Raw genomic sequence first — 14,053 nt, 5'->3', positions numbered from 1 at the left:
CTGTGTTTATGTGGGAGGCACTCAAAAGCTCTTATTAAAGAACCAAAATCAACATGTTTGCACAACAATGATGACATGATCTGTTTACTGTAACAGCAACATTCAGATATTACTGCTTAGACCTGCATTCAATCTAATGTCCAGCAGGGGGCGACTGCTCTGGTCTGATTGTCTGAAGTCTGTAGGAAATGAAATGATCTGAAGGGTTTGTGGTCTCAGCTGCTGGGTTCACAGCTTATCCAATAACAGTGAAAATGATCATCCAGGACGATAAAAGCCTATTTTTACCGAGCGTGCAGCGTCGCCTGGTCAGCTCGGCCCCTTCACTCTTCCTGCCAGGTCTCAAAAATGTTTGAAACCTGAAAAACAACCTCAAAGACCAATATGTGACATCACAGTGACCATCTCATATGTATAGTCTGTGCATGTATGTACCCACAGGTGTGTGAATCAAACATCATCCAGGAACATGAAGAGAAGCTTACACACGTTGTTTATTTGGTGAATTTTGCTCCTTGACATTTATTCATAGACAAACACAGCAACAGATTTACTGCATGCTCCTTCACAGCATTGCTTTAAATCTCAGGGTGATGCTTCCTCTGTGGTATTAAAGTACTCACTATGCATACTCGCTGTACTATTACTGCAGCAGATCCCTTTATGGCGTCAGTGTGGCAGCAGTGTTCAGAGTCGGTTTGAAGGTGGTTGCAGCTCACTCGGTATCCCATAATCCCCTCACATGAAACCGGGCACGCTTGGCTCTCGGGGCTTCACGGGCTCCCAGTGCCGTTCACGTCCCGTCTCTCCATTGTGTCTCGGATCCAGTTGAGGAAGTTGCCCAGTCGGGTGTAGACACCGTACTTGCCACGGGCGGCACATTTCTCCCCCCAGCTGACGACCCCGGTCAGGAACCAGGTCCCCCTGTAGTTCACCACAAACGGCCCTCCGCTGTCCCCGCTGCAGGCGTCCTTACTGGCCTCCAGGTAACCTGCGCAGTACATGTTGTCTGTGATCACCTGCAGGAAACACAGGAGGGGCCGGGCATCAGGGCAACGTGGGAACGGCTGCGTCTCTATCGCTGACCCTGGTCTGGTTTGATTTGGTCATAGACGGTATCGCTCGAGTGAACAGCACACCTGAGACGGGGCAGATTTACATGTACACCTGCACACAAACAATGCTGACAGCAGATGCTGTGCATCATGTTCAGGTGTCCACAGTCTGCTTAGTGCAGGATTCAAACACGTTACAGAGAGCACACCTGTTCATCCAACAGTTCTTCCTGTAAGGACACATGAACAGGTGTGCTCTTTATCGTCCTCTACGACCCCAACTCTCGTTCAGCAGTGCTGCTCGCCGAAGCAGTTTCCACCCTCGTTTCATTTTGTAGAGATGACACTACTACACTCAGTAATCAGATTACAGTTACTTTTAGAAAAGGTCATTACTTGTATTAAGTATGACGAATGTGCAGCAGTCCCCTGCTAACATGCTAACCTGTGGACCTCCATCCAAAAACTGTCCAGCCCGTCGGTGTTCACCACGAACGTGGCGGTCTATCGACAGCGGGCGTACCAGGTAACCCTCTAAGTAGCCCCCCCCCGGATCCTCTGATAAACAGTCTAGTTTATCAGAGGATGCAGCAGCTTTTCTAACGTTTACGTCACCTGTTGCTGTGTTGCTGCTCTTTCTCAAACACTAAGTATAGATCAGCAGTTGCTGCGGGGTTGGGCTCAGACGCTCAGCTGATCACCTGCTCGGTGGTGCTGATGCAGTCTTTGTAGCCGACCACTGGGAGTGTCACCTTCCTCAGGAACCTCGAGGAGCGGCCCAGGTACTCGGTGGCCCCCCAGCCCGTCACCACGCCGTGGTTGTCCTCCTGGGCACACGGACACAGTCGGCATCAGACAGATGGGCCAAGTCAGCTGCAGCACTCATCATTTCCGATGAAATTACCTTCAGCAGGTATTTGGAGAGGTGGGTGTCGGGGAGGCAGGCGGGGACTGCGGTGGGGCCCTTCTGAACAGGCCGGGCGAGATAGAGCAGAGCGAGGTCGCTGTCGAAGGTGAAGGCGTGGAAGTGAGGATGAATGATGACCTTCTGGATCTTTATCTGCTGCTCGCCTGGATCGGGACGCTGCTTGTCGTAGTCACCTGCAGACACACACACACTCAGAAAACCCAGCTCACACACACATTCCTGCGCTCAGACTGAAGGGACAGCATCGATGAACCGAGATGCCGCAATCGCTGCTGCAGCCAGCAGAGGGCACATACCTGAGTGTAGTGGTTTTACAGACGTGCAGAAGCCTACACAGATGTGTGAACAGTGTCTGATTAGCATTCAAAGTATGCGTGTTTACATGAGCACCCCTGCTGCTCTGCCGCTCACAGTGGGTGAGGTCCACTGTAAACCACCGGCCTCACCTATCGTAATGTGGTCTGCAGACTCTTCAAAGCAGTGAGCGGCAGAAACGACCCATCGGTCAGATACCAGAGTCCCTCCGCAGAAACCGAAGCCGTCAGACCTGTGGATCAGAACCTGAACAGAAACGCTCAGAGTCAGCACGTTCACACAGCTCAGAACAAGGTTCTGCTTCGTTATTCCACTGATTCCTCCAAACCTGCCAGGGGCTCCCTCCTCTCCTCTCCAGGGATCCACCCACAACACGAGGCTGCATCTCGCTACCTCCTGCCCCTCCACTGTCCGTCAGGTTCCCTCCTCTCCCTGTTGCGTTCGCTGTCCACACCTCTGTTGAATTAAGTTCAGGTAGCCAGCTGTCTGTTGCATTGTAATCCCACGTGGCATCGTCTGTCTCCAAGGAACTCAGCAGAGAGCGACCTCGATCCAAAGCCTCCATCTGCTGACGGCCGCAGGGGAACGCCACTGAGCAGGAACGGGAAAGAAAGATCACGAAATCAGCTCAGATTAGCCGTGAGACCAACAAAGACACAGACATGAATATATGAATAATGATTAACACCAGTGCATCATGGGAATTCCCCAGCATAACTAAGGGAGGATTCAGGGTCACCTGGTCCAGCCCTAACTATATGCTTTAGCAAAAAGGAAAGTTTGAAGCCTAATCTTGAAAGTAGAGATAGTGTCTGTCTCCTGAATCCAAACTGGAAGCTGGTTCCACAGAAGAGGGGCCTGAAAACTGAAGGCTCTGCCTCCCATTCTACTTTTAAATACTCTAGGAACAACAAGTAGGCCTGCAGAGCGAGAGCGAAGTGCTCTAATAGGGTGATATGGTACTACAAGGTCATTAAGATAAGATGGGGCCTGATTATTTAAGACCTTGTATGTGAGGAGCAGGATTTTGAATTCTGGATTTAACAGGAAGCCAAAACAGGAGAAATATGCTCTCTTTCTAGTCCCTGTCAGGACTCTTGCTGCATTTTGGATCAGCTGAAGGCTTTTCAGGGAGTTTTTAGGACTTCCTGATAATAATGAATTACAGTCGTCCAGCCTGGAAGTAATAAATGCCGTCTGCACTTACTGTAGTATTATGTGCAGTAATACTAATACAATGTGGGTCCTGGGAGTGTTACCGGTCTTGGAGCAGCTCTGTCTGTCACTCTCTAGGAAGTATCCGTCAGCACAGCCACACTGAACTCCAGCGCCACCTGCCAGGTCTCTGCAGTACTGCATACAGCCACCATTTCTATAGCGGCACTCCAACACCACTACCCAAGGCAATTTTCATAAATATTTCATTTGTCAGGTGTCATTTGCTCGATTTAAAGGTGGTGTACCTGAGTTTCAGGTGTTTGTTACCTGTGTTGCAGATCTTGCCCTGATACTGGGGAGGACAAAGACACGTGAAGTCTCCTCGGTCCAGGGTGCACATGCCTCCGTTCAGACAGGGGTTGGTCCCACAGGGGTTCAGATCTAAGACACACAGGTGAGGAACTCAGCTGAGTCATTGGTAGAAGACACCTGATAAGATTTCAGACTGTAGTCAGACTAAAGCACATCCAGCTGAGCTGCCACAAACTGAGTGACTGGGTTGTTCGTACTCACTTGTGTATCTGTACCAAAACTCCATCTGTGGGACAAGGACTCAGAGTTAGTGACTGCAGCTGTGGTTATGTTGAACGACTGTGTAAGAGTCTGCAGACACGACAACGCTCTGCATCCTGTGTGTGCGCAGCTAAGCTGATCTCCTGCTCTGTAATCGTCCTGATTCGTGTCCGGGATGAACGAGGGTGATGTTTTCTGATGACTTCCATCATTTCAGCTGCTTCCTCTACACACACTCTGCTAGCTACACACCCTTGACTAGAACTACGTCGAAATCCTTATTTAAGCATTTAGCTCCACCCGCTGAGGGTCAGGTTTTGGGCCCAGCATCATCAATCAGGACGAAGCGGTCCTCTCTGGGTTAGCACGGGTCTGTGGTGCTGACTTTGCTTTAATATATGTTTAAATAAAGTAACACGGTGGTAATCTCCTGCTGCGTGGGCGGCGGTGGGCTTCGTACCGTCTTCTCCTGGGTCTGGAAGATCTCTGTGGCCTCCTCCAGTGAGCAGCGCTCCTCGTAACACTCCCGCTCCAGGTTCCCGGGCAGCATCTCCTCCAGGAAATGCGAGTTGGCTCGTCGCCTCCTGGAGGAGGAGCGCAGGATCTGGCCGGCCGCCGACCGATCCAAGAACACTGAGGGGTGGACAGAAAAACGGAAACACTCAGACTGTGCCGCAGAGGCGGAAAACACGAGCGTGGGTGTGTCTCACCTGAACACTGGATGAGCGCAGAGCAGACGAGCAGAGCGCCAACGCTCAGAGTCACGGCTGTGGACGGCAGCATGTCTGTCCGACGGCTGCGTGCAAAATGGAGGATGGAGGAGCAGCTGACGGATTGATGGTTAACCACAGCTCAAATATTGACACGCAGATGTCACATCAGCCGCAGAGACGACAACACGTCTGAACTCTGTTCTGCTGGAGTATTTTCATTGCTGACCTGTAAAGGTGAAAAGGTCAAAGGTCACAGCACCTTTTGATGATCCTGTAGGAAGCAGCTGTTCATGAAAATATTCCAAAGGCTTAAGAGGAACGGAGCCAACTCTGGAATAACCTTCAGAGCACCGACAGCGACACGTGCAGGGCCTGCTGAACAGAGTACACGCGGTACTGCAGTATCTGTACTGCAGTACAGATACTTAGAAGTAAACGTGGAGGTAAATGGACTGTGTGGAAATGAAACAACCTTGCCTTTGATTCAAAACAATGGCGATGAGCAAGCTAGCACACAGCTAAGGAGCACAGATGACATGACCAAGAAAGTAGACTCTGTGCATTATTATAAATCCTCAAGCGATAATCCCCCCTTAGACTGTCTTGGTGCAAAACCAAGACATAAATCATGTCTCCTGGAAGGGGGAGGACGTATCACGGGCAGGGCACAGCGAGCTGAAATCTCTGAAACCGACTGGCCTTCACTTCCTACGAGACAGAGAAGCTCTTCTACCCCTGTATACGGGAGGAAACAGGACTGGACAACCGTGAATAGGAAGGTTAACAACAAACCTCCAAAACAACTGAATGTGAAACTGCAGAACAGATTTGCTCCACTATCAAAGGACCCTGGATCTATATCGGACAACCATCCATCTAAAAGCAGCGAAATAAGGTCTGAAAATCTGTTGAAAAGTGAAAGGCCACAGGGAAAGCTAAAGGCTAGGCCTGAAACTCTGATTGTGGGTGACTCTTCCGTAAAGGATGTACAAAGGATGTGCGGTAAGAACACTAAAGTCCTCTGCTTTCCTAACGATATGGTCAACAACCTGAAGGAGAGAATTCTTCAAATTGCAGATGAATATCCAACTGTGACAAACATTGTTCTGCATACAGGGTCAAACGATGTGTCCAAACAACAGTCGGAGGTTCTGAAACGGGACTTTACTGGAATATTAAACACTGTAAACTCTCTGAATGCAGCTGTATTCATCAGTGGACCTGTACCGCCGGTCAGAGGAGGAGACGAGAGATTCAGCAGGTTGTTTACACTGAATAAATGGCTTATATCAGCATGTGCTGACCACTCAGTGCACTTTATCGACAACTTTAATATTTTTTGGGAACGCAGGCATCAGTTTAAAGCAAATGGATTTAATTTTAACAAGTCAGGGGTGAAACTGTTCACCTCCAACTTGTTTTATTCCATACGTCATCCATCTGTGCTTGGTGCCAAGGCTGAGATAAACGAGGAGTTATCTCATAAAGAGGAACAAACAGTACTCCAAGAACAGACAAAGCCCAGCAGAAACCTTGAGGAGGAGCTCCATTTGCCCCCACCCGGGAAAAGCCTCAGAAAGGAGAGACATCTAAGGCAAGAAGAGGGGTCCCTATTTGCCTCCAACTCTCTCAACAACACCAACGACCAGGACCAGGGACCACGACCTTCCCCAGTCCCCCAAACCCCCGACAGGCCATCACCCTCCTCCCCCTCCCTTTCTCCCTCCTCCCCACACCTGAAATTCACTGAGGAGATGATGGAGCGGGTCAATGCTGGGCTCAGATCTACCCCCCGTCCCAATCCCTTTTTGTCCCCCATAAACCCCCCACCAGAGCGGCCAAAGGTTCGTCATCGAGCCCCACCCTCAACAGAGCAATCGAAGTCACATTGCCCAGCCTCGCCCCCCTTAGTTCCTCTTCATGCCCTGTCTCCGCAGTCTGATGCGTGATGTGTGGAGGGTCCGGGCTGTGAGGATTATGGCAGTGATGACTTTTCCCAGGAGAAGCTGGGACCCTGTTTACTAGAAGGTTTTAAAATCTCTGTACTTTTAGGTGACAGGAGACATGTGGCCTGGTCAAAACACAGAGAGCTGCACTCTAAAAGATCTTTAAACATAGTAAACATACCTTGTGTGCCACAGACTGCTCCCAAACACGAGGGGACAAGTAATACCTCTAAAACACTTAAGTTGGCTTTATTAAACATTAGATCTCTAGCTGGGAAAACATTTTTAATTAATGATTTAATCACTGAGCACAGCCTTGATTTTATGTTTTTAACTGAAACTTGGTTGGACCAAAGTAACAGTGGAGCTGTTCTCATCGAGACGACCCCTCCTAACTACAGTTTCATCAGTGAGGCCAGGGCGAGCAGGAGAGGAGGAGGGGTTGCTGTCTTATTTAATGAATCATTTCAATGTAAGCAGCTATCTCCTGGAAGTTTTCAGTCTTTTGAATATGTGGCTTTACAGCTGAAGGCCCCATCCAAAGTTGTGTTTCTTAATGTTTACAGGCCTCCCAAATACTGCACAGACTTTTTTAATGACCTCAGTGAACTGCTGTCTGTGATCTGTTGTTGGGGATTTTAACATTCATGTGGACAACCCTCAGGACAAAGGGACTAAAGACCTGAGTAACACTCTGGGCAACTTTGGGCTGACTCAGCATGTAACAGAGGCCACACATAATAGAGGACACACTCTTGACCTACTGATCTCCAAAGGCCTGAGCATTTCAAAGGTTACTGTGTCTGATGTGGGCCTGTCTGATCATTACTGTGTTTTCTTTGAAAGTAAAATCTCAGCCCACACAAATATATCAACAACAGTGATCACAAAACGGTGTATAACTGAACACAGTAGTGCAATTTTTAACCAGGTCTTCCCATTAACACCTGACCTGCCCAGAGGGTCAGTCAATGAGCTCGTCAATAGCTTCAATGCTAACATGTTAAATGTAATGGACACTATTGCTCCCATTAAGGTGAAGGTTATCTCTGGAAGGAAAAAGTCTCCATGGAGAAACTCCACACTGGTGAAAAATGAAAAAAGAGAGTGTAGGAAAGCTGAGCGCAGATGGAGAAAAACAAACCTCCAGGTTCATTATGACATTTATAAAGAGAAACTTCACAATTATAATTTACAACTGAGGAATGCAAGGAGGTCCTACTTCTCTGACATCATCACTAAAAACAGCCATAATGCTCGGGTCTTATTTTCTACAGTTGACAGGCTAACAAACCCTCCTGTGTCAGTGGCAGCTGAACTTCATTCGACCATGGCCTGCAATGACTTCGCCAAATTCTTCACAGACAAAATCCAAAAAATTAGACAAGCAATTGGTACATCAACAGCAGATCCAGGATATGTACTGTGTCCACCAAAAAACTGTTTAAACACCATGAAACAGTTTCAACCTATTAACAGCAAAGACCTGGAGGACATCTTAGGTCAACTGAACTCCTCCTCCTGCTGTTTAGATGTCCTGCCAACAAGTTTTTTCAAAAAGGTCTCAAAGACTTTAGAGTCAGACCTGTTACAGATCGTCAACTTTTCTTTATTATCAGGTGTGTTTCCAGAATCACTAAAAACTGCTGTAATCAAACCTATACTGAAAAAGGACAATCTTGACAAGACACAAATGAACAACTACAGGCCGATCTCAAATCTCCCATTTTTAAGTAAGATCACTGAAAAAGCAGTTTCTCAACAGCTCAGTTACTTCTTAAAACAGAATAATTGCTACGATGCCTTCCAGTCAGGTTTTAGACAGAACCACAGCCCTGAAACCGCTCTGACCAAAGTGTTTAATGACATATGTCTGAATACAGACAGTGGAAAAATGTCAGTCTTAGTTTTACTGGATCTCAGTGCAGCATTTGATACAGTTGACCACAACATATTACTCAAACGACTGGAGAACTGGGCAGGTCTTTCAGGAACTGTACTAAACTGGTTCAAAACATACGTAGAAAACAGGAAATACTTTGTATCAATAGGTAACTTCACATCTGAGCAGACAAGTATCACATGTGGAGTTCCCCAAGGTTCCATCTTGGGACCCTTCTGTTTAACATCTACATGCTCCCACTGGCACAGATTATAAAGAACAAAATAAACTACCACAGCTATGCAGATGACACACAAATATATATCACAATGTCACCAGGAGACCGAGGCCCTGTACAGGCTCTTGGTAAATGCATCGAGGAAATCAATGACTGGTTGTGCCACAATTTTCTCCAGCTAAACAAAAACAAAACTGAGGTAATAGTCTTTGGCGCCAAAGAAAAACGATTACAGGTCACCAGAGAACTTCAATCTATACATCTAAAAACCACAAACCAGGCGAGAAATTTGGGTGTAGTGATGGATGCAGACCTAAACTTAGAAAAACACATTAAGACAATAACAAAATCAGCTTACTATCACCTCAAGAATATATCAAGGATAAAAGATCTGATGTCTCAACAGGACCTGGAAAAACTAGTCCATGCATTCATCTTTAGTAGGCTTGATTACTGTAACAGCATCTTTACAGGTCTACCTAAAAAATCAGTCAGACAACTACAGCTCATTCAGAACTCTGCTGCTCGAGTCCTCACTAAGACCAAAAAAGTGGACCACATCAGTCCAGCTCTGAGGTCTTTACACTGGCTGCCTGTCCGTCAGAGGATAGACTTTAAAGTTCTGATGCTGGCCTATAAAGCTCTGAATGGTTTAGGACCAAAATACATCAGTGACCTCCTGACCCAGTATGAACCTTCCAGATCCCTCAGGTCATCTGGATCCGGTCTTTTATCAGTTCCCAGAGTCAGAACCAGACACGGAGAAGCTGCATTCAGCTTTTATGCTCCTTATATCTGGAACAAACTCCCAGAAAGCCTCAGATCAGCTGAAACACTCAGTTTATTTAAATCCAGGTTGAAGACTCACCTGTTCTCAGCTGCATTTGAATAAAGCACCAAATCCACACTTTAAGCTTAAATTTCAAAACTTACATTTAACTACTGATTTTATCTACTGTTCTGATTTTATCTGTTTTGATTTTATATACTGTTTTGTTTGTTTGTTTGTTTGTTAATTAGTTAGTTAGTTTATTTGCTTGTTTTAATCAATTTTAAATCATGCTTTTTATTTGTTCTTGTTTCTAATGTCTCTGTAAAGCACTTTGAATCACCTTGTTGTTGAATTGTGCTGTACAAATAAACTTGCCTTGCCTTGCCTTACAGATACTGCAGGGTTGCTGTGATGTAGACTGGCCTGACGACTGCTCAGTGTTAAGTCTGATTGTTGAATGTTGTCATTGTGGTTCTTAAATTTGTAAAGTCTGAGTTCAATCTACAGGATCAAGACATTCCTTTGTCTCTGACCACCAGACACTGTGTGCTGGGGGAGGTTTTATCGCAGATACATCCTGTCTGACAGATCTGTTCTTCTGTTGTTGCTTCCTGCTTTTATGACCCTTTTGGTCAGCAGGAGGTCACTCACACACACACACACACACACACACACACACACACACACACACACACACACACACACACACAGTGCCTTGTCTTAGAACCATTGGGGGGTTTTACGGAGGGAGGTGCTTGTGCTGTGTGTTGCAACTGTGTTTGTCAATAAAAAGGCTACGAGGAAGCTGCTCTTTGAAGGATTTGCAGTCAGGTGAGCAGCGTGAGCTCCAAGAGCTGGTTCTGACCCAAAACTTCCCTCATGAGCGAGTTGGTTGTTCTGTCTTGTGTTCTTCATGATGAATAAGTCTCTGTGGAAACACAGACCAACCCTCGGCCTGCACCTCCAGTGAAAGCCTATTGGTCCAGCAGAGGGAAACCAGACCCCTGAGCGACTGATTGGACACACCTGCACGCAGGCTGAGGGGGCAGCTGCAAGCAGAGGGTGCCGTTTGGCCCTCATGGCTTCATTTTCATTCCCATTGTTAAACCTGAAAGCTGTTTGAGGGTGCCTCGCCCCCCCGCTGTGTTTGTTTAGGGTTTAATTTGACTTTGTGGTGGTTTCCTTCAGTAGTTGGTGTCTGCCTGCTTTATGAGAGGAGCTGTTTTGTACTGGCTGGTTGTTTCTGACTGTGATCGGTGTTTGTGTCTTCATGTCCTTTCACCTACTGGGCCCTATTTCAGGAAGCCGGTTTAGAGCAAACTCTGAGTAAGTATACCCTGAGTTAACGAAAACTCTGGGTTTTCGGTTTCACAAAGCGAGTTTAGATTGATCCTGAGCGAGTTACTATGACGACACACTCCGTGAAGCTAACCTGCCCCCTAGCAGGTTTACTTCAACTAACCCTGACGTTCTCCGCCTCTTTGTCGGAAACCTGACTGTAGGAAGTGTCAGACATGGCGTGCCCCGTCCTTGAAGAGCCAGTAGATCGTGAAGCCCAAATTCTCCGCAGAGCTCTCCGCCGGGAGAGAGTGATCAGAGCGCGTTTGGACATTTTATCATTTCCTGATGATTTCCTGTGTGAACGTTACCGTTTTTCAGCACAATCTATAATTTATTTGGATAACATCCTCAGGCCATATATTACGCATGTGACACATCGCGGACATTCTCTCAGTTCTGTGCATATTATTTGTATTGCACTTCGGTTTCTTGCAAACGGGAGCTTTCTGTATAATATTGGTGACGCTGAGCACGTTTCCAAGGCTACCGTCTGTCGGGCAGTCAGGTTGTTACAGTTGCACTGAAACGTCTCCTGTACTCGTTTGTGGTGTTCCCCGGTCATAGACCCACAAGATTTATCAAAGAGGGATGCCACAAAATTGCAGGTATCAGGATGAACAAAACTTAATTCATGATGTGGTGATACTTGAACTACTACTTAAATTGTACATTTATTTTCAGGGTTCCCAGGCGTGATTGGCTGTATAGATGGCACTCACATTCCAATCATTGCTCCTTCAGTAAATGAAGGAGACTATGTGAACAGGAAGTCTTTCCACAGCATTAATGTACAGGTACATAGTTCCCTGTAGCATTTCAAACTAACAAATTATTTCATTATAGTAATGGATGCTAATTTGTGTTCTCTGCACTGTGAAGATCATATGTGATGCTGCCAACATTATCACAAATGTGGAAGCCAACTGCTCAGCCTCTGTGAGTGGTGGTGGTGGAGGACCCCCACCTGTTTTTCGGGCCTCCGCTTTTTTTCTGTTGGCTATAACGGGTCACATTTGAGCATACAGAGTAAGCAAATATGTACTTGTAATGTGCTCAGATAATTTCAATAAGTGCTTACAGAGGGGAAATTAATGTAGCCTCTAACTGCAATTGATTTACATGGGACAAACAGACCAAGCACTATGGCTCATAATACAATTACACCTTACCTGTTTGGACTATATTTTTATATTTCATTTTTACTTGCTGCCAGGAACGTTTGGGGCCTGTTGGGTTGCACCTGCGCTCACATCACAAAATAAAATGTATAAAATAACAAATAAAATAAAATATAATAAAATAACGTGTTAAATGGGTGGAAATCCCTCGATCAATGTTTATATTAACACTCACGCATTGACTCTGTCGGCTATGTTTTGCCATGCATGCTCCCTTTCTTTTGCAGCTGAGGCTGTGTTACTTTTTTTCCGCAAAATTTGCATGTTATCGGCATATGCTGCCATCAGAATTTCGGCCTCAAGCGCTGTAAGATACATTGACCGCGCCTTCTTTCCCTCCGTCTCCATGGTGACTCGCTTAATCTGTGCTCCACTAATCAGGGCTTTATGTATCCTCGTGCGCGCGCTTAACTTGGGGTTAAAGCAACTCCGCGTTGATTGAACTAATTGTTATCAGCCTTTCTGAAACCGAATATTCCGAGTTGGACAGTTCGGGGTTACTCAACCCTGAGTATCGTTTTTCACTCTGAGTTTTCTAAACCGGCTTCCTGAAATAGGGCCCAGGTCCTGAAGAGTCATCAGTCTGTAACAGCTTCTTCCGGTCTTCAGTCGTCCATCAGCAGTCGACAGACTGGGATGATGATTTATCTAAATCAACGTGAATTCAATTCATTTTTCAGCAACAAATCACAACAACAGACTGAAGGCTCTGCCTCCCATTCTACTTTTAAATACTCTAGGAACAACAAGTAGGCCTGCAGAGCGAGAGCGAAGTGCTCTAATAGGGTGATATGGTACTACAAGGTCATTAAGATAAGATGGGGCCTGATTATTTAAGACCTTGTATGTGAGGATCAGGATTTTGAATTCTGGATTTAACAGGAAGCCAAAACAGGAGAAATCTGCTCTCTCTTTCTAGTCCCTGTCAGGACTCTTGCTGCAGCATTTTGGATCAGCTGAAGGCTTTTCAGCGAGTTTTTTGGACTTCCTGATAATAATGAATTACAGTCGTCCAGCCTGGAAGTAATAAATGCATGAACTAGTTTTTCAGCGTCACTCTGAAACAGGATATTTCTAACTTTAGAGATGTTGCACAAATGGAAGAAAGCAGTCTTACATATTTGTTTAATATGTGCGTTGAAGGACATGTCCTGGTCAAAAATGACTCCAAGGTTCCTCACAGCGTTACTGGAGGCCAAGGTAATGCCATCCAGAGTAAGCATCTGCTTAGATACCATATTTCTAAGCTTTTCAGGGCCGAGTACAATAACCTCAGTTTGATCTGAATTAAGAAGCAGAAAGTTAGCGGCCATCCAGGTCTTTATGTCTTTAAGACATTCCTGCAGTTTAACTCTGTAGATTTTTTCTGGACATGCGCCCAGGTTCGAGTCCGACCCGCGGTTTGCTGCAGGTCTTCCCCTCCCTCTGCTGTCCTGTCCCTCTTCGGCGCTCTGAAGCCGGAGGGCTGAAGTTTGTCTGAGAGACAGAAAGAGAGAAAGCAGCTGAACCCTGGCAGCTCTGCGTCATCGCTCGCGCTCGCTGGATCGCTCGTGCCTGTGAGGGTTTCTGGGTGTCGTACCGCTGTGAAGCTCAACACAGCTCATAAAGCTCTGCCATCTGTAACCGCCCAGCACATTTCCACGGTACCATTTAAAAACAAAAATACCAAATCACATTTTTCACCTCGCTTTAACCACTGGTTTTATCAGGCGGACATGTTTTGTTGTCACTGCTTAGCTAGCGTTTCGTTAGCAGTGAGCACGGCCACGTTTAGGATAAACGTGTAAAAACTTCACTCCTGAGAGCAGATCTGCTCCTCCTGAGCGCCATCCGGTGGCACCTCTGAGTACTGCCTGGCACAGTTAAATACCGCCCACGACCCACCACAACCCCACCCCGGAGTGAAGGAGAGAGGCGGAGGCGTGATATGATTCTTTTATTTGTTTTGTGTCTG

General features: G+C 46.4%; 2 protein-coding genes across 2 annotated transcripts in view; both read right to left on the bottom strand.

Annotated features, from left to right (window-relative positions):
* Nucleotides 1-480: 480 nt before the first annotated feature.
* LOC146619601 (coagulation factor X) lies at nt 481-4,863 on the bottom strand. The gene is made up of 10 exons (XM_085371438.1): nt 4,740-4,863; nt 4,490-4,662; nt 4,030-4,054; nt 3,784-3,897; nt 3,558-3,692; nt 2,627-2,889; nt 2,430-2,544; nt 1,960-2,156; nt 1,757-1,882; nt 481-1,019 (listed from the first exon to the last, which is right to left on the bottom strand). Exons 1-10 carry the CDS (start codon nt 4,810-4,812, stop codon nt 774-776), a joined length of 1,467 nt encoding a protein of 488 aa, XP_085227564.1. The 5' UTR covers nt 4,813-4,863; the 3' UTR covers nt 481-773.
* A 9,158-nt stretch (nt 4,864-14,021) lies between these two features.
* The window catches only part of abcf3 (ATP-binding cassette, sub-family F (GCN20), member 3), a 14,810-nt gene continuing 14,778 nt past the window's right edge, over nt 14,022-14,053 (bottom strand). The window contains exon 21 of the mRNA XM_085371426.1: nt 14,022-14,053. This exon is cut by the window's right edge and continues 460 nt beyond it. The gene's annotated coding sequence lies outside the window, so the exon portion shown is untranslated.

This window comes from Diplotaxodon limnothrissa, linkage group LG14 (genome assembly GCF_057381915.1).
Source record: "Diplotaxodon limnothrissa isolate DT_005_m linkage group LG14, D_limnothrissa_male_GT1.1, whole genome shotgun sequence".
In the NCBI taxonomy this organism is placed as follows: domain Eukaryota; kingdom Metazoa; phylum Chordata; class Actinopteri; order Cichliformes; family Cichlidae; genus Diplotaxodon; species Diplotaxodon limnothrissa.
Note: the sequence above shows the minus strand (reverse complement) of the source record. Positions and strands in the feature narration are given on the sequence as shown.

Coding starts and splice junctions, on each gene's coding strand:
- LOC146619601 (XM_085371438.1), bottom strand. CDS start 4,812: ATGCTGCCGTCCACAGCCGTGACTCTGAGCGTTGGCGCTCTGCTCGTC. Junction 4,055..4,489: donor TCCAGACCCAGGAGAAGACG/GTACGAAGCCCA, acceptor CTTGTCCCACAG/ATGGAGTTTTGGTACAGATA. Junction 2,157..2,429: donor TGCAGACCACATTACGATAG/GTGAGGCCGGTG, acceptor GTGTGTCTGCAG/GTGACTACGACAAGCAGCGT.